Source organism: Prionailurus viverrinus, chromosome D2 (assembly GCF_022837055.1).
Source record: "Prionailurus viverrinus isolate Anna chromosome D2, UM_Priviv_1.0, whole genome shotgun sequence".
Taxonomy (NCBI): Eukaryota; Metazoa; Chordata; class Mammalia; order Carnivora; family Felidae; genus Prionailurus; species Prionailurus viverrinus.
Window position 1 is genome coordinate 31681946 of NC_062571.1, and position 25421 is coordinate 31707366.

Here is a 25421-nt window from a genome sequence, read left to right on the forward strand (position 1 = left end):
TGGGATGCTAGGAATTAGGTAAGAACACAGTATCGAGGCTACTGTAAACACAAGGCATTTCATTCTCAGGTTCCTAAAAATCAAGCCAATTTTAGCCTAATAATTACAAAATTGAATTATAAGATCACTGATAGAAAACAAACGCCAAACGGCAACCCACGCCTCCTTGGTAACATCAGGCTTCAGATTAAAGTAAAAATATTATAAATGAAGTTTCAGCAAAATAATTTTATTTCCTAACACATGGTAAACATATACATCCAATATGTAGTTATCTTGCATGTTTATTCACAAATGACTTCCAAATTACAACTGCTTTGACAGTGAAACATGTACTAATAGTTATCTTAGTTGAGATATGAAAAATGCTTTTAGATGGATAACATTCTGAATATTGATCACAGCAGAATTTGCTTTAGTTAGATGAGCTCTATGAATTTAAAGCTTTGAAAAGCTACTACTTTTGCATCTAATACTCCAGACGAATAGGACGCAGCAATATCAGCTTGTATTCCACAGAATTTTCCTTAGTTTTTCTGGTGATGGAACCACTTATCCACTGTATTCGGAGAAAAGAAAACCAAATTAGAATCTCTATTAAGAATCAAAACATACCCAGGGCACCTGGGCGGTTCAGTCGGTTAAGCGTCCGACCTTGGCTCTGGTCATGATCTCACTGCTCGTGGGTTCGAGCCCCACATCGGGCTCTGTGCGGACAGCTCAGAGCCTGGAGCCTGCTTCAGATTCTGTATCTCCCCCTCTCTCTGCCCCTCCCATGTTCGTGCTCTGTCTCTGTCCCTCAATAATGAATAAATGTTCAAAAAACATTTTTTTTCTTAAATAAATAAGAAGGATCAAAACATACCCAACATATATCCTACCATGGGTTGCCTTAAAAAAAAACTTAGACGTGACATTTCACAATGTGACATTACATATGACATTTATAAGCAAAAACAGGTGACTAATCACAGTGTTTTCTTTTGGGCTTCTTTACTCTTGATACTAATCAATACACACGTAATTCTCACCAGAAGAACCTTATAGAGAATTCTAAATCTACACGGGGGGAGAGAACTGTTTTCTGGGTGAAGCAGCCTGTGGCCAGATTGGGATCCAGAGCCCCACCTGCTCCAACATCTACAAGGCATCTACCCAGCACCCAGAGGAGAAGACTGGGTCGTGGTTGGGAAACTGCCATGATCGGGGCTGGGGGGAAGGAGAGCCCGTGCAGCTATCTTTCTTCCCACAGACATTATGGGACTCTAGAAATGTCTCTTCTCCCCTTCCTTCTCTTTCTCCGTAGATGTGGTATGTAAGATGTATCTGTAGATACAGATATAATTTTCCCACACATACGTACAATGTTTAGTGTAGTTTTACTAGAATGGAGATCTTACCATCTGTTGGTATTGTGCAGGCAGATTCACATGGTGGTGGTAACTAAAATAAAATATGAAAATGTATTAGTCTAATGCCAGAAAAAAAATAAGCTAAAAAAGTATACCAACACATATATTAAACAGAATCTGAACAGAAGAGGACTTCCCCAATTTTTAAATCCTAAAAATAATTTATAATGTATAGAAACAAGGCAATGTTTGCTCTCCTGCCAAGAAACAAATTCAGGCCTCTTAGCTTTTGAAGGCACACAGGAGAATAAACAAAAGGAAATGCATCTTGAGATAACTGATTTATGCATTTGCAATGATTATATATACATACATATATATATGTATATGTGTATATATATATATATACACACACACACACACATACATAAAAAGTAGGCAGAGCGTTCTCATTGAAAAGTTATGATTGTTAGCCAATGGTTTTTCCCTTCTAATTTTTCCTATTCACCTCAACGTTGTCAGGATTCATATATAAAGACAAACCTAAATATACTGGCTTCGTTGTTAAATTATTCTTTTTCCTTGTACTATACCCCACTTACAAGGCTACTAGTACGAAGTCAGACTCATGTTTTGTTTGTTTTCCTTATTTAATATAGTTAATAAGAATAATTTAGGATTATCTAGTTCAGTCTTTTGGATAATCCAAATAATTGAAAATAATACAAAGTCAAAATTGTAAGATTATGAACCACTCCTGCACGGTGCCTGAAACTTGACCACTTTCTTAGTCCTTTCTATAAAAAGTCAAGTAAGTTCCCATTAATTCTTTTGCAAAAAATGGCCTGTGATAGGTACGTAGGCATTTGGGTTAGTCGGTATATTCTGGAATCATTTTGACTGTTACAAATTATACTGTTTTCTCATCCGCCCTGTAAGTGTTGACTAGCATCCTTCTTAGCTTCTTCCTTCAGTCAAAGGTCTACTTGTGTGGGCTCATCATTTGCAATTTCAAGACCTCACACGGTAATATGCATGAGGAGGAACTCCGATATATGTTGAAAGAAGTACTTTCCTTCCCCATTAGCATAGTTTTTTTTAGCCACCAGGAATGGTCTTTTTCAAGGAAAATTTTACATACAGCATCCACTATAGCTTTGGCAGCATCAGGATCACACTTGAAGGGGCTCTCAGGCACCGTAGTATTCATGCTGTGAAAGCAAACAAAAGTAGTCATGAGTCACAGTAACGAAACCTGTCTATTAAGAGTTAAAAACCAACAGGTTGAGATGGGAAGCCAGATGAGATTCAAGTTTGGTTTACCTGAATCAAGTTTACTCAAGTTGTAGGATAGAAAATCGATATATACAGAAATCTGTTACATTTTCTATTCACTAATAACAGACCATCGGAAAGAGAAATTAAGAAAATAGTAACATTTGGGGCGCCAGGGTAGCTCAGTAGGTTAAGATTCCGACTTCAGCTCAGGTCATGATCTCACTGTTCATGGGTTCAAGCCCCGTGCTGGGCTCTGTGCTGACAGCTCAGAGCCTGAAGCCTGCTTCAGATTCTGTATCTCCCTCTCTCTCAAGAATAAACGTTACCAAAACAATTTTTTAAAAAAGAAAGAAAATAATAATATTTACAGTTGCATCAAAAAGAATAAAATACCCAGGAATAAATTTTTTTTTAAGTAATCTCTGTGTATGCTCTAAGTAATCTCTATGTGGGGCTTGAACTCACGACCCCGAGATCAAGAGATGCATGCTTCACCAACTGAGCTGGCTGGGCACCCCAATTTAACCAAGGAGGTGGGAGATCTGTACACTGAAAACTGTAAGACATTAATAAAAAGAAATTGAGGAAGACACAAATAAATGGAAAGATACTCCATGCTGGTGGACTGGAAGAATATGGTCAAAATGTTCATACTATCAAAAGCAGTCTACAGATTCAATGCAATCCCTATCAAAATTCAATGGCATTTTTCAAACAGGACAAACAATCCTAAAATTTGTGTGGAGCCACAAAAAACCCTGAGTAGCCCAAAACAATTTTGAGAAATAAGAGCAAAGCTGGAGGCATCACACTCCCTGATTTCACACTACCTTACAAAGTTACGTTAACCAGAACAGTATGGTACTAGCATAAAAACAGACACAGGGATCAGTGGAACAGAATAGACAGCCAGGAATAAAACCCATTCATATAAAGTCAGTTAGTTTACCGTAAAGGAGCCAAGATATACAATGAGAAAAGGACGGTCTCTTCAATGAATGGTGTTGGAAAAACTGGACAGGCACAAGCAAAGAATGAAACTGGACCACTATCTTACATTATACACAAATATTAACCCAAAATAGGTTAAAGACTTGAATGTAAGACCTGAAGCCATTAAACTCCTACAGGAAAACACAGGCAGTAAGCTCCCTGACATCACTTTTGGGGATCAATTTTTGGATTTATCCAAAAAGCATAGGCAAACAAAAGCAAAAATAAGTAAGTGGGACAACATCAAACTAAAAAGCTTCTATACAGCAAAGGGAACCATCAACAAAATGAAAAGGCAACCTACTAAATGGGAGAAAATATTTGCAAATCATGTATCTGATAGGGGGGTTAAGATCCAAAATACATATATAAAGAACTCATACAGCTTGACAGCAAACAATCAATCTGATTAAAAAATGGGTAAGAGCATCAGACAGAAATTTTTTCAAAGACACACAATACAGTTGGTCAACAGGTACATAAAAACATGCTCAGTAACACTCACCATCAGGGAAATGCAAATCAAAACCACTGTGAATCACACCCATTAGAATGGCTATTATCAACAAGCCATATCAACAAGGTAAAAAATAATAAGTGTCAGTAGGATGTAGAAGAAAAATGAAGCCCTTGTGCACTGCTGGTGGAAATGCAAATTGACGCAGTCACTATGGAAAACAGTATGAAGTGTCCTCAAAAAATTAAAAATAGAGGGGCGCCTGGGTGGCGCAGTCGGTTAAGCGTCCGACTTCAGCCAGGTCATGGTCTCGCGGTCCGTGAGTTCGAGCCCCGCGTCAGGCTCTGGGCTGATGGCTCAGAGCCTGGAGCCTGTTTCCGATTCTGTGTCTCCCTCTCTCTCACCCTCCCCTATTCATGCTCTGTCTCTCTCTGTCCCAAAAATAAATAAACGTTGAAAAAAAAAAAAATTTAAAAAAAAAAAAAAAATTAAAAATAGAATTACCACTTGATCCAGCAATTCGACTTCTGTGAATTTATCTGAAGAATACAAAAACACTAAATGGGAAACGTGTATGTACCCTCATGTTCACTGCAGCTTGATTTACAACCAAGACATGGAAAAAACCTAAAGGTCCGCCAATGAATGAATGGATGAAGAAAATGTAGTGTGTACACACACACACACACACACACACACACACACACACACACACACTCTCTCTCTCTCTCTCAGGAATATTATTCAGCCATAAAAAAGAATGAGACCTTGCCATTTGTGACAACATTATGCTAACTGAAATAAGTCACACAGGAAAAGGTAAACACCATGTAATCTCACTTACATGTGGGATCTAAAAACACAAAAAACAAAACCATGCTCATGGACATAGAGAACATACTGGGGGTTAACTGAGGCAGAAGGGAGGGTGGGTGAAATGGGTAAAGGGGGTCAAAGGTACCAATTATCAGTTATGAATAAGCCATGACTCGAACTCACTTGTGTGCTCTCTAAATAAATAAACTTTAAAAAAATGGTATATCTAGGAGATGGGATATTTTACAGAGATGGAATATTACATATTATAAACACATTTTTTAATGACATGGGGAAATACTTATAGTGTTAAATATGTCAAAAATCAGGGGCGCTTGGGTGGCTCAGTTGGTTAAGCATCTGACCAGCTCAGGTCGTGATCTCATGGTTTGTGGGTTCGAGCCCCGCAACGGGCTCTATCCTGACAGTTCAGAGCCTGGAGCCTGCTTCAGATTCTGTGTCTCCCTCCCGCTCATGCTCTGTCTCTCTCTCTCAAAAATAAACAAACATTTTAAAAAATTTAAAAAAACAAAAACCATAAACTATAGATGCAATATAATCTTAACTACTATTATTTCAATTTATTTTGAGAGAGAAAGAGAGCACACACATGCATGGGGAAGGGGCAGAGAGAGAGGGAGAGAAAGAATCCCAAGCAGGCTCTGTGCTCAGTGCAAAAAAAGCCCCATGTGGAGCTCAACCTCATGAATTGTGAGATCAGGACCTGAGCTGAAATCAAGAGTCAGACACTTAACCAACCGAGCCACCTAGGTGCCCCCCCAAATTTAAATATAAATAGATGCTGTTGTGAGTGTGGAGTATGTGTTTATCTTGCATAAATGGGATCATATTAAGTACACTACTAGGAACTTTGTTTTTCTCCCTTAATATGTTTTGGATATCATTCCATATCAACATATAAAGATATTCTTTTAACGTGCCATATACTGTCCTATCATATAGATGTACTTAACCATTACATTTTTCCTTTTTGCTATTATAAAGGGCACTATAATGAACATCCTTATACATGTATCTTGGTGAACTACAGATATATTCCTAGCAGTAGTGGTATAAAGAAATACATGCAATTTTAACTTCTGGACTAGATATTGTCAAATTCCCCTTCACCAAGCCTGTACCCATTTATACACTCAACAACCATGTATCTATGTTCTTGGTAACCCTGGCTATCATCTAATTTTTTTTAATTTTTGCAAATCTAATGGGGGATATCATTATCTTGCTGAACTGCATTTTATAAATCATGAGTGAGTCTGTACACCTTCTTATATGTAAACTTCCTTTTTCTATCTTTTCTCTCCATCTATTGAGTTGTCTTTTTCTTATCAACTCGAATAAGCTATTTACAAATTATTTTGCCCCTTGTTGTGTTTTTTTACAAAAAAACTGGGAAAAATGGTCTCCTGATACATAAAAATATCACAAGTACACCTTTCTTTTATGGATTTTGAGTCTGTGTTCTATTTAGAAAGGGCTTCTCTACTATAAGCTAATTAATAGATTAACCTATACTTATTCTATAATTTTTTTGCATCAAAATTTATGTTTCTGGAGTTAAATACTAATGTAAGACGAGGGCCGACAGGCTGCACCCAATTAAATAAGGGTGCATTCATTAAATAAGGAAAACATGCTGAGCTGCTTCCCTGGGGAGCTCATGAAGCACCTAGCTGGTCACAGCACCTTTTAACACAAATCGAAACAGCCAGAGCATGGTGGTGGTGGCCAGTGTGCATCTGCCATAAGGAGAATAAGGAGGAAGGTCGGGATCTAGCCTGTTTTCTTCCTCAACAGCCACTTGGTCCAACACCATTCATCCGTAAAACTTTACCATAAACTAAATTCCCATATGGCATTGGGTCTACCAAACTCTAACAGGACTGAGTAATTTGACTTTCTTCTTCAATATCAAACTTTGGGTAAAACAATATCACTCAACATTATGAAAATAATTAACACTCCTCCCCCCACCCCCAACACTACCCTCATTTTTTTTTTTTTTTTTCAGAATTTTCCTATTTTCACATGCAAATTTTTCCTAATGAAATTGAATGTCATTTAGGAACATAGTTTACTTTTCTTTTTATCATATTTTATATTTCTCAATAGTCTTAAACTGCTCTTCTTCTGGGTCTTGCACTGTCTTGTTTATACCTTGGTGTTTTGTTTTTCTAAGTTTATTTATTTTGAGAGAGAACGCATGTGTACAAGCAGGGGAGGGGCAGAGAGACAGAGCGTGAATCCCAGTGCCCACCACAGGGCTCAATCTCACAAACCGTGAGATCATGAACAGAGCTGAAATCAAGAATCAGACACTTAACCAATCGAGCCACCCAGGTGCCCCTGAGTATCATGTATATTTTAGATACAAATCTGTTTCTTTTCTTTTTTTAAAATGTTTATTTATATTTGAGAGAGACAGAGAGACAGAGTGCAAGCAGAGGAGGGGTGGAGAGAGACTGAGACAGAATCTGAAGCAGGCTCCAGGCTCTGAGCTATCAGCACAGGGCCTGATGTGGGGCTTGAACTCACAAACGGTGAGATCGTGAGCTGGGTCAAAGTTGGAGGCTTAACCAACTAGGACACCAGGTGTCCTAGTTTTTGTTTTTTTTTTTAAATACTATTCCATATGAGACCTTTTCCTCCATTATAGTTTCTGTAATCACTTGTATAGAATGCTATCAATATACATACACACTCATTTTGTAATAGGGCACCTTTTTGAATTATTTCCTGGGGTTTTCTAGGTGCAACATCATATCATCTATGACAATTTGATCCTCCATTTCCAACATTGCTGCATCAAAATACATCATTTCTCTTATATACTTCATTGACTACTATTTCAAGAACGACATTAGTTAAGTGGTGATAGTGGGTATTCTCTTGTAAATCTCTAAAAACCCAAGAGGAAGCATCTGATCCTGGACATGGGTTGGGGGCCAGACAGACTTGGATGTGAGTCCTAACCATGAAACACTTATTGAGGGATGACTTTGGTTAAGTTTAATTTCCCTGCATCTCTGCTACATGTTTGGCAAATATTAACTGCTCAATAAGTATTAGCTATTATTAGCAGTAAATTCTGTGCACGGTAGATCCTGGTTTAGCTGCAACACATCTTACATATTTAGATCAGAGCAAAACTCTTGCACTCAACCTTATTTCACTCACTACATTCTGAGCACTCTGCTTGTAAGCCTTTCTAGTTACCCTCACAAAGCTCTGATCCCACGGTCCCTTTTATAGTTTTAGTTTGTACTTGTTCAGAGAGTATCTCATGAGTACTTTTCAGTTGCTTATATATCTACCTTCCCACTTACTTTAGCACTGACTCACAAAACCAGCCATCCCTTTTCGAAGGAATGTAATAATACAGTGTGTTTATGGTCGTTAAAACCTTTGGAGCAAGCTGGTCTGCCTTCTGTGGTAAACACACAGAGAAGAGTTCCTGCTTACCAACTGATCCCCTTTCCATCGATCTTCTTCGTCACTAATGCTCTCCAGTGGTCATGAGTGCTTTTAATAATATCAGTTGCAAAATCCTGTAATTTGAAGATACGCATTACAAAGACAGATAAGTGTCTTTTCCTTATTATCAACATTTTGCCAAAGCCTGAGAACTTTGTCTTTTCTAAATTCGTTTCCTTGTGTCAGAAATGGAAGAGAACATTTAAATGAATCGATATCAAGGCTGTCTTACCTATATCTTTAAACATTTGTTTTATGGTCATACAGTCTTTAAATGGTAACGATATAGTTAAGTTGGTCTCGATACAAACAGGCCGAAAGCTACACTTCTATACGACACACTACCTTATCTTTAAATTCTGCATTGAAAGCAAACTGGTTCTCCGGTTTTCCATCAGGAACCTTGTACCTTCTAAACCAGTCCACAGTAGCTTCCAGGTACCCAGGTTTCAGCCGCTTGACATCGTTAATATCTAAGAAGAGGACAAGCAGATTGCAAGATGAATATGTAATTGTTCATGCAATACAAATATCAAGTACGTACTTTGAGAGAGCGATAGGACGGATTACCAAAAAAGTTCAAGATAACGTTAGAGTGAACCACCTTGCTGGAAAGAGAACACACAGACATTAAAAGGAAATCATCTAGTGTCTTAGAATAGCTCTGATGTTAAGTACTAAGAAAACAACCAATACAATAGTAACTTCTATTAGAGAGTTTTCTGCCAGGAACTGGAAACAAAAGACCAAATATGTTTTTATTATACCACAGTGAAGAAAACTGTCAGAGCTGATTAACTCTCTGACTGCGAACCAGACATTGAAAGGTATGCTGGATCCGGACTGGAGAATCCTAACACCAGATCCAGAAAAGAAAAGGTCGGCAAAAAACAATCCAGTCAACTTTTGCTCCTCATCTTGCAAAGCTGCATACAGAGACACAGGAGTGGTCTCCAGGGCTACAAGAACTGCCTCCTGATGCCACATCAAGAGCCTACCAAAGACAGCACCAATTCTGTGCTGTTCCCTCTCGGGTTTGGCTTTCCTAACCAGCCCGGCAGTCCTGGTGTTGTAGCAAGCATGGAACCCCAGGCTTACTTTCGCGGGTTCCCACAAAATAGCAGGGCGACCTGGCTATCAGGGCTCCACAACGACCAAGAAGATCAGTGTGTCTGAACTGACTGCTTTAGTGGTAAGTAGTCCTCTTCCATGGCTCTGTGTGTATCTCTCCCAGAGGTGTGGCTAGTCAAGAATTCTCTCCATCTAGCAATGCCAATGAACTCTTCAGATTATAACAGATGACAGACAGACACTATTTTAGGCTGACTTGGAGGGAAAGCTGCATACTATTTGCAGCATGGGGCCAACCGCCCAGAGAAAGTTTTCAGTACTCCAATAGCCTCTACTGCAGGGCAAAAGGCCACATACATGTTTTAGGATTCCACGTACAAGAAATATCCAGAATCGGGAAATCTATGGTGACAGCAGATTAGGGATTGCCAGGGCCTGGGAAGAGCAGGGGATAGGGAGTGACTGCTTAGACATAGAGTTTTCATCTGGAGTGATGAAATGTCCTGGAACTAGACTGTGGTGATGTCGTGTGACTTTGTGAATGTATTAAATGCCACCGAATTGTACACTTTAAAATTGTTAAAATGGTAATTTTGTGTTAAGTGAATTTTACCACCAAAAAAAAAGGGGGGGTGGGTAATGAAGTACTGATACATGTTACACTGCAGATGAGCCCTGAAAACATTATGCTACGTCAAAGAAGCTAGACAGACACATTAACATACAATCCCATTTGTGTGAAATGTTCAGAACAGGCCAGTCCATTAAGACAAACAATACATTAGTGATTGCCAGGGACTGGGGGAAATGGGAACAGGGAGTGGCTGCTAATGGATACAGAACTTACTGTTAGAGTAGGGAACACGTTCTGGAATTAGACAATGGAGACAGTTGCACAACAGAGTGAATATATTAAAAATCGTAGAATTGTACACTTTAAAATGATGAATTTTATAGCATGCAGATCATATCTCGCTCAAAAAAATTTTTTAATAAACAAAGCAAGAGAATGCTAGTATGTATGGAAGGAAAAGAGAAAAGAGTAAACACAAACTACCAGATTTTTCCTTTCCTGGAACGAAGGAGAAAATTTACTCAATTACTAAGTTAATTACTAAGAAGTTCACTGTGCGGAGTAACAGTGCTTTGTCAAATGTTTTGCTTCTCCATTCTTTAACAGTTTGAAGGCGTGGGCTTATTCCTTAGTGCTTACTGAAGGTGATTCTGTCTCTATAGGTTAAATCTGGTGGGGAGTAAGATTTAGATGTAAAGACTTTAGATCTTCAGATTTCCTTACCATTGTAATTGGCTGCATCAGGATCATCCACATTAATGGCAATGACTTTCCAGTCGGTTTCCCCTTCATCGATCATAGCCAGTATGCCCAGAACTTTCACACTAATTATTTCACCTCTTGCACATACCTAAGAGTCAATAACCACAGTTAGGACAATACCACAGAATGAAACTTTGGAAGAAAAGTTTTACTTGGTAGATAACAGGAAACAAGGAAGATGCCAAGTTTCTGCAAACTTACCATAAAATGGTTTCTTTAGGCAATTTTTAAAAAGCTAAACAAGCAGATCCCTGTCTTATCAAAACTGAAAATAAGTACCCTTGGAGGCCCTAAGAAAATCAGTAACGTAGTTGAGGATAATTCATATTTTTTGAGGTGTCATTGATTGGGCCAAAAAATAAATCCTCCATAATATGTTTCAAACACATATTTAAATGTGCTTTACTTTTTATTTTATTCAAACAACTGAATTAGGCAAGTCAAACAATATGATTTAACTTAATGAGTTAAAAAACTGAATGCCAACTTTCTTTTCGGTTGTTAACTATTTCCCTCAGCCTGAGCAGTATCGTAAGGAAATGATAACTACAGTCATGATGTCAGTCGTGATGTTAGAGTTGCCCTACTTGATGAAGAAATTCTGACCATAGATCTCCAGCTCCTGAGGTTGGCTGACATGGGTCGGTTCACTGACCGTTCCGAGCAAGTCAGCAAGGTCTGCCTTGTATCGAGATGAAATCTGCCTCCTGGTACTCTACCCGTTGACTAGTCATCTGCCTGCCAAAGCAATGCAGAACACAACTGCTTCTTCTGCATGCATGTATACATACATTTTTTTAGACTAAGTTTAAATGCACACATTATAGTATACAAATGCTTAGAACTAGAAGTTTTAACTTCTCAAAGAGACATCACTATTTCACTAATATGCATATATTTTATTCACAATATTTTTTAAAGTATGAACTTTGTATACTTCATTACTATCATCTTGACACTACAGAAAAACATTTCAGATTCCATTACCTTGCTTCCAATTTCACACACATCGATTGGGTCATTGTCACCGCAACAGCCAGTGTGTTTGTCATTGTGTCCTGGGTCTTCCCAAGTCTAAAAGTTAAATTAATTAATTAATTAATTAAAAATTAAAAAAAAAAAATTAAGTCTGAGAATATATCATTTCTATACAAGCTACTGACAAAGTGGATCTGTTTGCATTAAAAGATAACAGCCCAGGGGCACCTGGGTGGCTCAGTCAGTTAAGCGTCCGACTTCAGCCCGGGTCATGATCTCGCGGTCTGTGAGTTCGAGCCCGTCGGGCTCTGTGCTGACGGCTCAGAGCCTGGAGCCTGCTTCTGATTCTGTGTCTCCCTCTCTTTCTGCCCCTCCCCTACTCATGCTCTGTCTCAGAAATAAATAAACATTAACAAAAAAAATTAAAAAAAAAAAAAAAGATAACAGCCCATGAGTTTTTCTACAAAAATATGAATCTTCAGCTATTTTTTTTCTCATTTTTAAGAAATTTTTGATTTACATCTAAGAATCTTCACTACACACAGTAATTTTAATTAAATGCCAGGACCCTATTATGCTAAATATGCTATATACACTCAACTAAATATTCTTTTTTTTTTTTTTAATTTTTTTTTCAATGTTTATTTTATTTTTGGGACAGAGAGAGACAAAGCATGAACGGGGGAGGGACAGAGGGAGAGGGAGACACAGAATCGGAAACAGGCTCCAGGCTCTGAGCCATCAGCCCAGAGCCTGACGCGGGGCTCGAACTCACGGACCGCGAGATCGTGACCTGGCTGAAGTCGGACGCTTAACCGACTGCGCCACCCAGGCGCCCCTACACTCAACTAAATATTCTATGCTAAATACGCTAAACTGAATTTAAGATTTATTTTTATTTTTTGTTTTTTTAAGTTTAAGTGTTTTTTAAATTTATTTTGAGAGAGATATAGAGAGCAAGTGGGGAGGGACAAAGAGAGGGGGAGAATCCCAAGCCAGCCTCTAGATTGTCAGTGCAGAGCCCGATGCAGGGCTCGAACTCACAAACCTCAAGAGTCGGACACTTAACCGACTGAGCCACCCAGGCACCCCTAAATTCAAGCTTTAAAACAGATGATACTTTTTTTAAAAGTTTATTTATTTTATTTTTAGTGATCTCTACACTGAATGTGGGGCTTGAACTTACAACCCCGAGATCAACAGTCGCATGCTCTACTAACTGAGCCAGCCAGGTGCCTCAACAATAATCCTATTTAAAACAACCAAAACCCAACCACCTAATAGTTGAGACAACATGCAACACAAATACAGACCCAAATATTTACTTAAAAAATACATTAAAAGAAAAGTGCTTTGGGGGCGCCTGGGTGGCGCAGCCGGTTAAGCGTCCGACTTCAGCCAGGTCACGATCTCGCGGTCCGTGAGTTCGAGCCCCGCGTCAGGCTCTGGGCTGATGGCTCAGAGCCTGGAGCCTGTTTCCGATTCTGTATCTCCCTCTCTCTCTGCCCCTCCCCCGTTCATGCTCTGTCTCTCTCTGTCCCAAAAAATAAATAAACGTTGAAAAAGAAAAGTGCTTTGATGGACTTTTTGTGCTCACTATCTTCTATGAACTAGATTTTCTTTAAAATAAATTTCCAAAACAGAGGTAGGTAGACAGTAATGCTAAAAGGGAAATGAGATGTTCTGATGGTAAGTGTCATCACCGACCAGGAGCCAAGACAGAAAAGCTTAATCAGGATCTTCTGGAGCTTTCAATTACTAGCTTTATTTCCTGAATCTCTGCAGAGATCTTACAGATGGCTTGTGCTTGCTTGGATGTTTAAAATGTACTTATTGTTCTAGTTATTTTCTCCCTCAATATAGAACATATTTCTTGGCTATTCAGCTGGAATAAAGGCAAAAAGATAAAAGTGAAGGGGGGTAAACAAAGACCAGATCCAACAAAGCCAAATCCAACCTCCGGAAGAATAAGTATTTCAGCAGTGTTTTCCCAGAGGGACAATATTTTGAGGCTAACTACTAAATGAACTGGAATACAAGGTGAAATGCTATAATTGAGGCAGACAAATGACTTTGTGATTACCAGCTGAGTTTGATCTATGTTTTGGTAACTTACAGATTGTCTCACAGTAGACTCGACTTAATAGACTTAATGGTTAATAAAAACAAACCATTTATCAACAGGAAAAAGTAAATTGAGTATTTCATGTAAAAATCCTAAGTACCACAGGCATTAGCCTAGCCAAACTGGAATTAAATATCCATCATTTACTCATACTAGACATGATTCTAGTGATTCTTCCTTTAAATATTAAATAAGAGCCTACTATACACACTGGCATTGTGCTGGGATAAATTGGTATACAATACAGACATCCTCCCTCCTCAAAGGTGTTGTCTGTTTAGGAAAACAGAACCCCATTATTACTTTACCACAAAAAGACTGGCATTAAGAAGAAGAAATCAGGACTCTCAACATGAAAGCTTACCTGTGCCAGGCTCCTCACAATAGCTATATGAGCCAAGTGCTCATAATCTCAGAGAGATTGGCCTCAGGGAGGAGGAAAGAGAGGCAAGTTAGGTGAGCCAGCAAGTGGCAGACTTGGGATGTGGTGCCAAAAATCCATGCTTTCAACCACTAGCCTACACGGTCCCTCTTTGCCACTCATTCCGTAAAGAAACAAAGCAAATGGTTTACAACCAGTCCATATAGAAAGATAAATATTTCAGAACTTTCAAATGTGAATTTAAATATCATAAAACATTTATCTTCAGTTTATTTTGAAAATAAGTTTATTCAAGGAAGTATTAAAGTAATTACTCTTGGGGCGCCTGGGTGGCTCAGTCAGTTGGGCGTCCGACTTCAGCTCAGATCATGATCTCACACTCCGTGAGTTCAAGCCCCATGTTGGGCTCTGTGCTGACAGCTCTGAGCCTGGGGCCTGCTTCGGATTCTGTGTCTCCCTTTCTCTCTGCCCCTCCCCTGCTCATGCTCTGTCTCTCAAATAAATAAAAACATTTTAAAAAGTTTTTTAAATTAAAAATAATAATTACTCTTATGTTGGTAAAATCTACTATGGCATAAACTTTCTGCAGGTGTTTAAATCTTTTCCACTAACAGCTATAGGTTAATTTTTTGTAAGCTAAAAAGTACATTTTTAGCTACTGCACAGATACATACCTGAGGGATAGCACCGTAATTCCAGATATATCCTTTATAAGGGAACAGATTTGCAACGTAACGGAGTTTTCCTTTTTTCACATCTTGTTTAATTGGGTTTAAAGGGTCCTTTGTAGCTATCTGAAATAAAAAATTTCAAATTATTGTATATTTGGATATAAAATACTATTCAAATAACGATTTGAGGAAATGAATTATGGAATGCATATCCTGTAATTCCACTTTAATGAAGTATTTTGCCTCTAACATTTTTATGATTTGATATAAAAGTTTTTCCATAATCAGCCTTAAATTGGAAAACTTATTTGAGGTACACAGGAACTATCAAGAAGGGGAAAAAACCCTTAAAAAAAAACCCAAAATTTACTTATTCAAGAAAGCAAAAACTAAAATTACCTGGAATAAAATCCTAACATTTGAGAAATGTTTTAAGATTTGTATTAAAAGGGCAAAGTAAATATTATCCAACTTAGGCTTTCCTGAAAACATTTTAAATTATTCAAATATTTGAGTGTATATTACATGCAAAATATGGCTACTGTCAAAAAGCTTAATTAGGTGATAGAAGAAATGTAACAAATATCCACAACAAAAAGCCGAATCTATTAGGAGTCATCAGAAAGAAATTAACGCAACAGAAATTCCAATACAATCACAGGTGGCTGGGGTAACTAAAGAAAGCCCGGTGACTCCATGGAGGAGTCAGGAGGAGTCGTTGATGGACTTAAAGGGGATAACACAGGAGAAACAGGTAATTCTAGGCTTTCAGAAGCCAGAAGCAAAGGTGTGGGGAGGACAGTCTGCCGCTTCAGAGCCCAGGGGGAAGACTGGCAGGCAGTGGGCGACGCAACCTAATCGGAGAAGAGATTGGGACCAGCAAGAAGAAAACCTGAGGCTTCAGCGGTTGAACCCTCAAGCAAATGCAAATCAGTGTGCTTAGATCAAAATTAATATCCTAAGTCTGATCACCAGTGTAAGGAGAAACATACCTCCATTTTTGCATTCGACCAGCGAGGTACTTCAACTACCATGTGGAACACGTCCTGAAAAACACAGAAGGTGAAATGGTCACAGGAGCTAATTTGTTCTCTCACCTCAGTGAGCGTTTCACTGGTTCGGCCAAAGTTAAACTGTTCGTTGTATTGGATCTTTGAAGTCAATAGGCTTTCAACACAAGTCAGCCAAAAAATCAGACCCGGGGCACCTCAGGGGGCCTCGTCAGTTAAACATCCGACTCTTGATTTCGGACTCTTGATTTTGGATGATTTTGGCTCAGGTCATGATCTCATGGTTCGTGATATTGAAGGCGCTTTCTCTCAAAATAAATACATAAACTTAAAAAAAAAATCAGACCAAATATGCAAAGTAACTGTAGAATTAAGGTGGTGGGTGTATTCTTGTCCAATCTGTAATTCTTTCAAATTTTTGTGTGTTTAAGTAAACATAATAAATTTTTCATAATAAAATGTCAGGGGTGGGGTGGGTGGGAAGAATGTTACTATAAAGAAAGGAAATAGTTTTTAAACATAACAGAACTTCTATCTCCGAGGAAGACCGTCTTCAAAGAGATCATCTCCAAAGCCCATTCGCTTCCTCCAGTGACCCTGCAATTGCTCAAGATGTTTTCAGAACTCCTCTTTCAGTGGCAGTTTGGAAGACAAACCCTAAGTCAGTTTACTTACATTGTCATACGTTAGTTTGACAGAGGAGGGGCAGATAGAGAGGGAGACACAGAATCTGAAACAGGCTCCAGGCTCTGAGCTGTCAGCACAGAACCTGATGCCGGGCTCGAACCCACAAACTGTGAGATCATGACCTGAGCCGAAGTCGGACGCTTAACTGACTGAGCCACCCAGGCGCCCCAATAAATAAAACTTTAAATGGTCAGGTTTTCAGTTTATAGCCTTGCAAAAGGTATACATGAGGCCAAATTTGCAATTATTCTTTTATAAAAGGTGTATTTTTTAAAGCGGATTTGAAATGAAAGTCACTTATGGGGTACCTGGGTGGCTCAGTCGGTTGACCATCCAACTCTTCATTTTGACTCAGGTCATAATCCCAGGGTCATGGGTTCGAGCCCCATGTCGGGCTCTGCACTGAGTATGGAGCCTGTTTAAGATTCTCTCTCTCTCCCTCTGCCCCTCTCCCCAACCCATGCTCACTCTCTCTCTCTCTAAAAAAAAAAAAACATTTTTTTAAATGTAAGTCACTTAGTTACACACTTTTTAGAATTATTTTTCTGCTACTTTGCCCCCCCCCCCAAAAAAAACAGAGACTAATAAGCTACAAAAGGATAAGTCAAAGGTTTTGAGCCAATGATTACTGTGCTATTAGTTTTAACCAAGCAGAAAAGCTAGAGCTTACAGTCTCAAACTGCTGCCCTTTATTTAAGTTCTTGGTCAAATTGAGGGAGACAAGAAGATTTCATGAGTTTCTGCTTCAAGCCTCTTAACACCTACTTGATATAACATAAAACCCACAAAAAACAGAGATCTTAAAATCCAGGACTGAGTAAGTGTTCTATCCATGTTAAGTGATAATTGTGTGGTTTAGAGAAAGTAACACATTGTTCATGGGAAGACCCAATCTTTGATTCAATTTCAAGATTTAATCAAAGAAATGTGATTTCTTTTTAAGAACTGCATCTATCTCGTACCACACCTCAGGTATTAAAATGAAAGATCTATGGGTCTACGAGCAAGTCTGGACTTTAAGTTTTCAGCAGCAATACCCTAACTGTTCACAAGATGGAGCTGTTACCACATGAAAGAGTAACTGAGAAGTGAAACCAAAGAGATCAGTAAATTAAAAAAAAAAAAAAAAAAAAAAGGCATTACCAAATGAATAAATTACCTCAAGAAAAAGGTAGCAAATAGGGCCAAAATGTACAAATTTGAAACTTGGTAACTATATTGAACATTTTAATGGAATAAGTGGTAAATGCATATAGATCCTCAAAACCCACTACCTAATATTACAAACCTACGTAACTATAATGGAAAGCAAGCAAAGAAAGAACATTAAAGGAAAGAAAACATCTTTCTGAAAATAGTTAAGACAACTCCACTGCACAGAGGAATTCCAAAAGCCTGAAGGTTTGGTGCTTTTTATTTTTTTATTCTTTAAATTTTTTTTTTTTTTTTTTTTTTTGTTTAATGTTTATTTTAGAGACAGAGAGAGACAGAGTATGAACAGGGAAGGGGCAGAGAGAGAGGGAGACACAGAATTTGAAGCAGGTTCCAAGCTCTGAGCTGTCAGTACAGAGCCCGACATGGGCCTCGAACCCATGAACTGTGAGATCATGACCTGAGCTGAAGTTGGAAGCTCAACTGACTGAGCCACCCAGGTGCCCCAGTTTGGTGCTTTTTAGGAATTCGTTAGGCCAAAAAACAGCAGGGAGTATCCTGCAAAAAGCCTCAGAGCCAAATCATTCATGTTCTCTCAATAATTAATTAATTAATTACTGAGTGCCACTGTTGGGTGTTACTTTCCTAGGCACTGAAGACTAGCAGTGAACAGAATAAGAGCTCTTTTATTTTTTAATATTTATTTTTGAGAGAGAGACAGAACATAAGGTGGGCAGGGGCAGACAGAGAGGGAGACACAGAACCCGAAGGAGGCTCCAGGCTCTGAGCTGGCAGCACAGAGCCCGACGCAGGGCTCAAACTCAGACCTCGAGATCATGACCTGAGCTGAAGTCGGACACTTAACCGACTGAGCCACTCAGGTGCCCCATAAAAGCTCTTTGAACTCCCTCAAAGTTAGATTTCCAAATCCAGGCCTCTGCATGGAGGCCTCAGGCTACAGTGGGGCTGGGGTGGGGTGTGGGGTGTGTGTGTGGGTGGGGAGGGTGGGGTTCATAAACCTGGGGGAGGGAACTTACCTGTAAAATGAATGCTTAGCACACTTTTAAGTGTATGTAGATGCCATAGTGAGTACTGTGCCTTTTTTTAAAGCAATGAACTTATAGCTTTTAGTCATTATGTACCCCATCAATAATCACAACAGAAGGTATTAAGTATGTTGATATAAAAAGGAGGGGGTTCATTCCTTAACAGGAACTACTGCTGTTCTCCTAGAGGCTGCTACAATTCAGGGAGTTGTTCAGGTGAACAGTGATCCTTAACATTTTCAGGGCAATATAAGAAATCCAACCAATTCCACTGCGGGAAGCACTTTTACTGTTAAATTATGCATTCTAATTGGAACTCCTGTGCACTCTTGGTAGGAACATAAAATGGTATAGCCACTGTGGAAAACCGCGGTTCCACCAAAAATAGAGTTACCATATGACCCAGCAATTCCACTTCTGGGTATACACCCAAAGAACTGAAAGCAAGGTCTTCAAGAGGTATTTGTATACCCATGTTCATAGCAGCATTATTCACAATCTCTAAACCATAGAAGCAACCCCCCCAAAAAAGGAAGGAAATTCTGACACATGCTGTAACATGTGTGGACACAACTTGAGGCCATGATAAGTGAAATAAGCCAGTCACAAAAGGACAAATACCGTGTGATTCTACTTACATGAGGTATCTAAAGAAGTCAAATTCATACAGAAACAGAAAGTAGAAGGGTAGCCGCAAGGGGGTTGGGAGGGGGGAACAGGGAGTTCATGTTTAATGGACATGAAATTTCAGTTTTGAAAGATGAAGCGAGTTCTGGAGATGAAGGGTGGCAAGGGTTGCGCAACAATGTGAATGTATCAATACCCCTGAAGTGTACACTTACCGATGGTTAGAACAGTCAGTGTTACGTTATGTGGATTTTACAATTAACAATTGGAAAAAATCATGCATTCTCGTATTTCCAACATTTATGCATTTAAAATACTGAGACAAGACTTTAGGGTATTTAGTACTACCCAGTTACAAATTCATGCCTTCTTTCTCTAATCCTAACTGGTTTCAACTATTACTTAGCTCAATCCTGGATTGAGAGGAGAATCTGTTCTCCACTTCTAGTCTGCTTTGATTCTAAATCCCCGCTCTGGCATCAAGCTCTCAGCTCCCTATTTATAGTTTCAGAGGAAGGAAGGGGTTAGTATCCCTAGTGGGATGATTTGGATAAGCCTGTAGGAGGCAGAGGAAAGGCAAACTATAGCTTTAGCTCTGACTTCCGAAAGGCAGAGACCTAACACTCTTCCCAGCTTTATAATCATTTCATAAGAATGTCAATGTTAAAGGTGTTCAAATTCTAAGGAGATTGGAAACTTAAGCCTAAACTAATTGTATCATTCCATTAAATCAAAAAGAGTGTAAATAAAAATATTTTAGGGGTAGGAGACATGTAACCTATATCTTGATTAGTCTTTTACTTTCACTGATTAAACAGGAATATTTCAATATTATGGTGATCAGGGGTTTCATTTCCAAACCGGTTAGTTTTCTTATGGATCAAATTAGTAGTCTAAAAGCTGTTTACTAATGAACAGGCTATGGATATTTGGTAGGCTATTATAACTAGTGTAGTTAAGTATGTGTATATAGGGAGCATTTAATTATATCCCACCACTGAATCTTAGTAGTAAAGTTAAATGCGTCTTTATTGGGAGACCTATGAACACCTTAAGACTTATGATCAGTTTCCAACACTGGATCCAAAGCCTAGTGAACATGACATGCTATATTGCAAACTTACATAAGTGGCTTTTAAATCAACATTTTCAAGTTGAGCCACCATGTATCTCTCCAGATAACTTCAGGAACCAAATAAATGCCAGACTTGGGAAGAAATACAAAATCACTCTCTGATTCCATCGTCCTTCCTTTTATTTTCTGTTTTGCAGTAAAATTTGCAGAAAAATGGTGGTGGTAGAGAGGACTTTCTTCTAAATTCATCTCGAGATTACTCAACAAGCAAGAAGCTAATAAAAAACAAGGGCAGCTTTTTTTTTTTTTAACTTCTAGAACAGTTTTGTAGTATAAAATCCCTATCAGAAAGGCTCACATAATTAATAAGGAAATGTTCCACCTGCAAACAGGTACTTTTGAAAAGGTGTACTAGATTTAATCCTGTCTGAGATTATTATACCTTATTAAGTGCTCATCAAGTGACAATGGCTCTTAATCCTTAGTTTTAGATTTGGGCTTCAGTGTCAGTTTTTTTTTATTACAGGAAATACTCTAAACTATTAAATGCAAATGGATTCCTCCTTGTGCACTGTTGGTGGGCACGTAAATTAGTGCAGCCATTATGGAAAACAGCATGGCGGTTCCTCAAAACGCTAAAAATGATTCAATGAAATTTGCTTAAAGAGTAAATCTTAGGGGTGCCTGGGTGGCTCAGTCAGTTAAGTGTCTGACTGTGGCTCAGGTCATGATCTCACTTTTAATCACTTGTTAATGAAATAATTCAGGAATCCATTTGCTTTTTCTTTTTAAAAAAATTTCTTCAGCTTTATTGAGGTATGACTGACAAATAATCACATATTCAGGATGTACAATGTGAGGTTTTGGTATATGTGTACATTGTGAAATGATCCCCCTCATCAAGAAAATTAACCTCTTCATCACCTCACATATTTACTTTGTGTGTGTGGCAATACTTAAGTTCTACTCTTTTTTTAAAAAAAATTTTTAATGTTTATTTTTGAAAGAACGAGAGAGAGAGAGAGAGAGAGAGAGAGAGAGAGAGAGAGAGAGAAAGAGAGCACGCGCACGAGCAGGGGAGGGGCAGAGACAGAGGGAGACACAGAATCCCAAGCAGGCTGTAGGCTCTGACCTGTCAGGACAGAGCCTGATGTGGAGCTTAGACTCACAAGCTGTGAGATCATGACCTGAGTTGAAGTCAGATGCTTAACCGACTGAGCCACCCAGGCACTCCTGTGATGACGAAGAATTTTGAACATAGAACCTTTCCCAGGAAAAATGCACATTTACACCAAATCGCAGTATCACAGAGTTCACAGAACCTCAGAAACCCGTCCGTGGCCATTTGAGGGCCTCAGGGCCACCAAGAATGCCTGGACTAGAAGACTTCTGAGCCTTTCTAAAGAAAAAAAAGCTCTTACTCATTTCCTTTGAACGCTGAGCAAAAAAAATAATAAAAATTAAAATTAAAAAATAAAAAAAATAAAATAAAAATTAAGCAAGCCTTTTTGTGTGCATTATTAAAGAGATATCTACTGTAGAAAATTTGGAACATATAAGAAGTACAAAGTAAAATCCACCTCTCCTACATATCCATAATCACTCAAGGAAGTGGAACAGTGGTTAAAACCACAAGTTCTGAGCCAAAATGCCGGGTTTCAAGCATGACACTACTGCTTATAAGCTCTAGTGGCTGATCCTGGACAATGGGGCTAATGAAAGAACCTAGCTTAGAGAATGACGTGATGGCCAAATGATATAATCCACAGAAGGGCTTTAGCATAGTGCCTAAGGTTACAGGAATCATTCAATAAATATCAACAATAATTTTGGGCCTTTTTTAAAATAATGATCTGTAATGAGGGTTCATCAATAAGCTCTATACACAGAATCATGGGACGTCAACATAGAATGTAATCTAAAACACCCACCAAGATGAACATGGCTCAGAGATGAAGGAATTTGCTCAATATCATTAGGCCAGTTAGTGGTAAAACCAAGACTAAAGTCAAGATTCCTTACTCTTAATTCAGTGATTTTTTTTTTTTTTTTTTTTACCCTATAAAATAGAGCTCTGAAGGGCTAAAGAAACAATCAGTCATTGTGCTCAACATCATCATCCTATCTGGTTGGTTACTGTTTACTGAGACTTTCCTATAAAGCCAGGCATTGTGGTATGTTATATGCATATTTAATCATCCCAACCTTTACCTTTTCAACGAAGTTGACAGACCACAGAGATTATGGTTAGAATATCTGTTATCAAAATTTAGTCACCTGAATGCTCACTGGAGAGGGAAAAAGTAGGAGTTTATTTTTAGTTATGACATGCTGATTAAGCTTAACGGTCCTCAGTTCCCATCTGTTCCCGGTTCTAACTTTGGTTTAGAAAACATGAAACCAAAGATAAACAAAACAAAAATCCAGAAAACCCATTCTATATACATACAACGCTAGGGAAGAAAACAGTGTTTAATTCAGTGACATTTTACAAACTTCCATTTAAGGAACTGTTTATAAAAAGAAATCGAAAATTTGAAACAAAGCAAACCCCGGAAGGAAGGAAGTAATCAAACAGGCATCTGCTTGAGTAGATCTCTCCTAAAGGGCTCAGGTACAGTGAAATAGTATCTTCAAAAAGAATGATAACATGGGTGCAGGGGGCGCTTGGCTGGCTCAGTTGGTGGAGCATGTGACTCTTGATCTTGGGGTTCTGAATTTGAGTCTCACGTTGGGTGTAGGAATTGCTTAAAAATAAAATCTTGGAGGGGCGCCTGGGTGCTTCAGTCGGTTGAGCGGCCAACTTCGGCTCAGGTCACGATCTCACGGTCCATGAGTTCGAGCCCTGCATCAAGCTCTGTGCTGACAGCTCGGAACCTGGAGCCTGTTTCGGATTCTGTGTCTCCCTCTCTCTGACCCTCCCCCGTTCCTGCTCTGTCTCTCTCGGTCTCAAAAATAAATAAACGTTAAAAAAAAAATTTTTTTTTTAATTAAAAAAAATAAAATCTTGGAAAAAAATGATACACGACTGCAGAAAATATTGTTAAATTTCTGAGGCATCAACCTATTTGATTATAAGCTGAACTTTTAGAAGAGGAGAAAAAAAAAATAGTTCCATATTTACATATTCTCCCAACAGTCACCTGGAAAACAAATAGAAGCCTATATTGTTAGAACAAATATTTAACATCAACGTTTAAGATACAGAACAAAAACAATACCAAACTTCTAAATCTAAATATCAAGTCATGATATTTGATCACTTGAAGATTTAGACAAAAGTTAATCCACCCACTATTTCACACCGTTTATGCTATGTTCTGGATTTTAAAAATTTCTCTTATCTAAAAAGTTTTATGTCAGAAAACACCCTGAGCCACAGGTATTTTTATATTTGACCCCAAAATAGACCCAGAGCAAAGGACAAAATCCAGTGAGTCCTTGCCTTTGCCTTCTTCCACCGAATGGATTTGGAAATAATCCAGGCAGGGTGTTTGAGTCACACGGATTCCCAGAACTGGCTGGCTTGATTACCTAGTGGCTGTCCACATTGAGAGGTCCTGACATAGAGCCGAATATAAGCCTTTGGGCATTTTTCCTCAGTAGAGTGGTAAGAGTTGTGTGAAAGATACATTCCCTCATTATCTCCCTTTGAATGACTGACCATATTAGAGATAAAGTCCACAACCACACACTAAAAATGTGTTTACATAAACTTAATAACATTGGAACTAAAAAAAAAAAAAAAAAAAAAAAAAAAAAGCACACTCTTCTGTAACCCAATGGAGTTAATCAGATCTTTCATTTAGGCTATAATCCAAAATAATTTCTGTGTACCACACCCTTTTGGCATTTTGTATATACTAAACTTCCTTAAAAACAGAACAAAACAAAAGAACTCTTTCCTGCTTCTCAGACAGGAATCTGAAATGCTGAAGTTCACTGACGTCTGGACCACTAGTGAAATCCAGAGTTGTTGTAAGAGATTGTGTTTCTGAGCCAGCTCAGGGCGGTGCAAAGGCAGAGTTTTCATTTGAGTAATCCCAGATTATAGCCCAAACCAGTCCCATACAAGACTCCAAGGAGTTGCAGAATAAACTGAGTGAAGATGTTTTACATAGCACCAAAATGTAGTCTCAGTTTCCTATTTTGGGGTAACTTGAAGCAGTAATAAAACTGGGCACCACAACTATTATGAACATTCTGATCCTTGGCTAGAATATTATAGTTTATATAATATAGAATATTGTATCAGTTACTTATAGCTATGGTCTGCATGCTTGTGTCCCCCCCCAAAATTCATTTGTTGAAATCCTAACCCTCAATAGTGATTGTACACTGGGTGGGACCTTTGGCAAGTGTTTAAGACACAGGGGTGGAACCCTCATGAGTGGGATTAGTGCCTTATAAAAGAGGCTCCAGAGAGATCCTTAGCCCTTTCTGCCACAAAAGTACATAGCTAGAAGTCCATGACCAAAAGAGGGCCCTCACCCAACCATGCTGGCACCCTGATCTCAGACCTCCAGGCTCCCTGAACTGTGAGTAAAAAATGCATGCTGTTGATAAGCTACCAGTCTATGGTATTTTGTTACAGCAGCCCAAATGGACTAAGACACTTATAAACACACATGCACACAAAAAAATAGCTCTAAGTCAAGAAAATATTTTTCTTCCTTAGCACATCTACATGTCAAGTTACTCTCAATAAACTTTCAGTCATCATTTTATACCTCTTAACTACTCAAAATGGTGTGAGACATGACTGGAAAGTACTTTGATATGCATACTAATTACACACCAAACGGATAATCAAGTCAACCAAATGATGCCAATTCAAGAGGAAGGAAGGATCCTGCAGCTCATGCCAACT

At 38.6% G+C, this 25421-nt stretch overlaps 1 protein-coding gene across 1 annotated transcript in view; it reads right to left on the bottom strand.

The window, feature by feature from the left end:
* Positions 1–213: 213 nt before the first annotated feature.
* PPA1 (inorganic pyrophosphatase 1) overlaps positions 214–25421 on the bottom strand; it is a 30635-nt gene continuing 5427 nt past the window's right edge. The window contains exons 3-11 of the mRNA XM_047825106.1: positions 15947–16000; positions 14958–15077; positions 11786–11872; positions 10760–10886; positions 8737–8864; positions 8380–8465; positions 2494–2563; positions 1401–1443; positions 214–559 (exon numbers count right to left, since the gene is read on the bottom strand). Coding sequence (XP_047681062.1) covers positions 528–559; positions 1401–1443; positions 2494–2563; positions 8380–8465; positions 8737–8864; positions 10760–10886; positions 11786–11872; positions 14958–15077; positions 15947–16000 — 747 coding nt within the window. The 3' untranslated portion in view covers positions 214–527. The remainder of the gene's footprint in view (positions 560–1400; positions 1444–2493; positions 2564–8379; positions 8466–8736; positions 8865–10759; positions 10887–11785; positions 11873–14957; positions 15078–15946; positions 16001–25421) is intronic.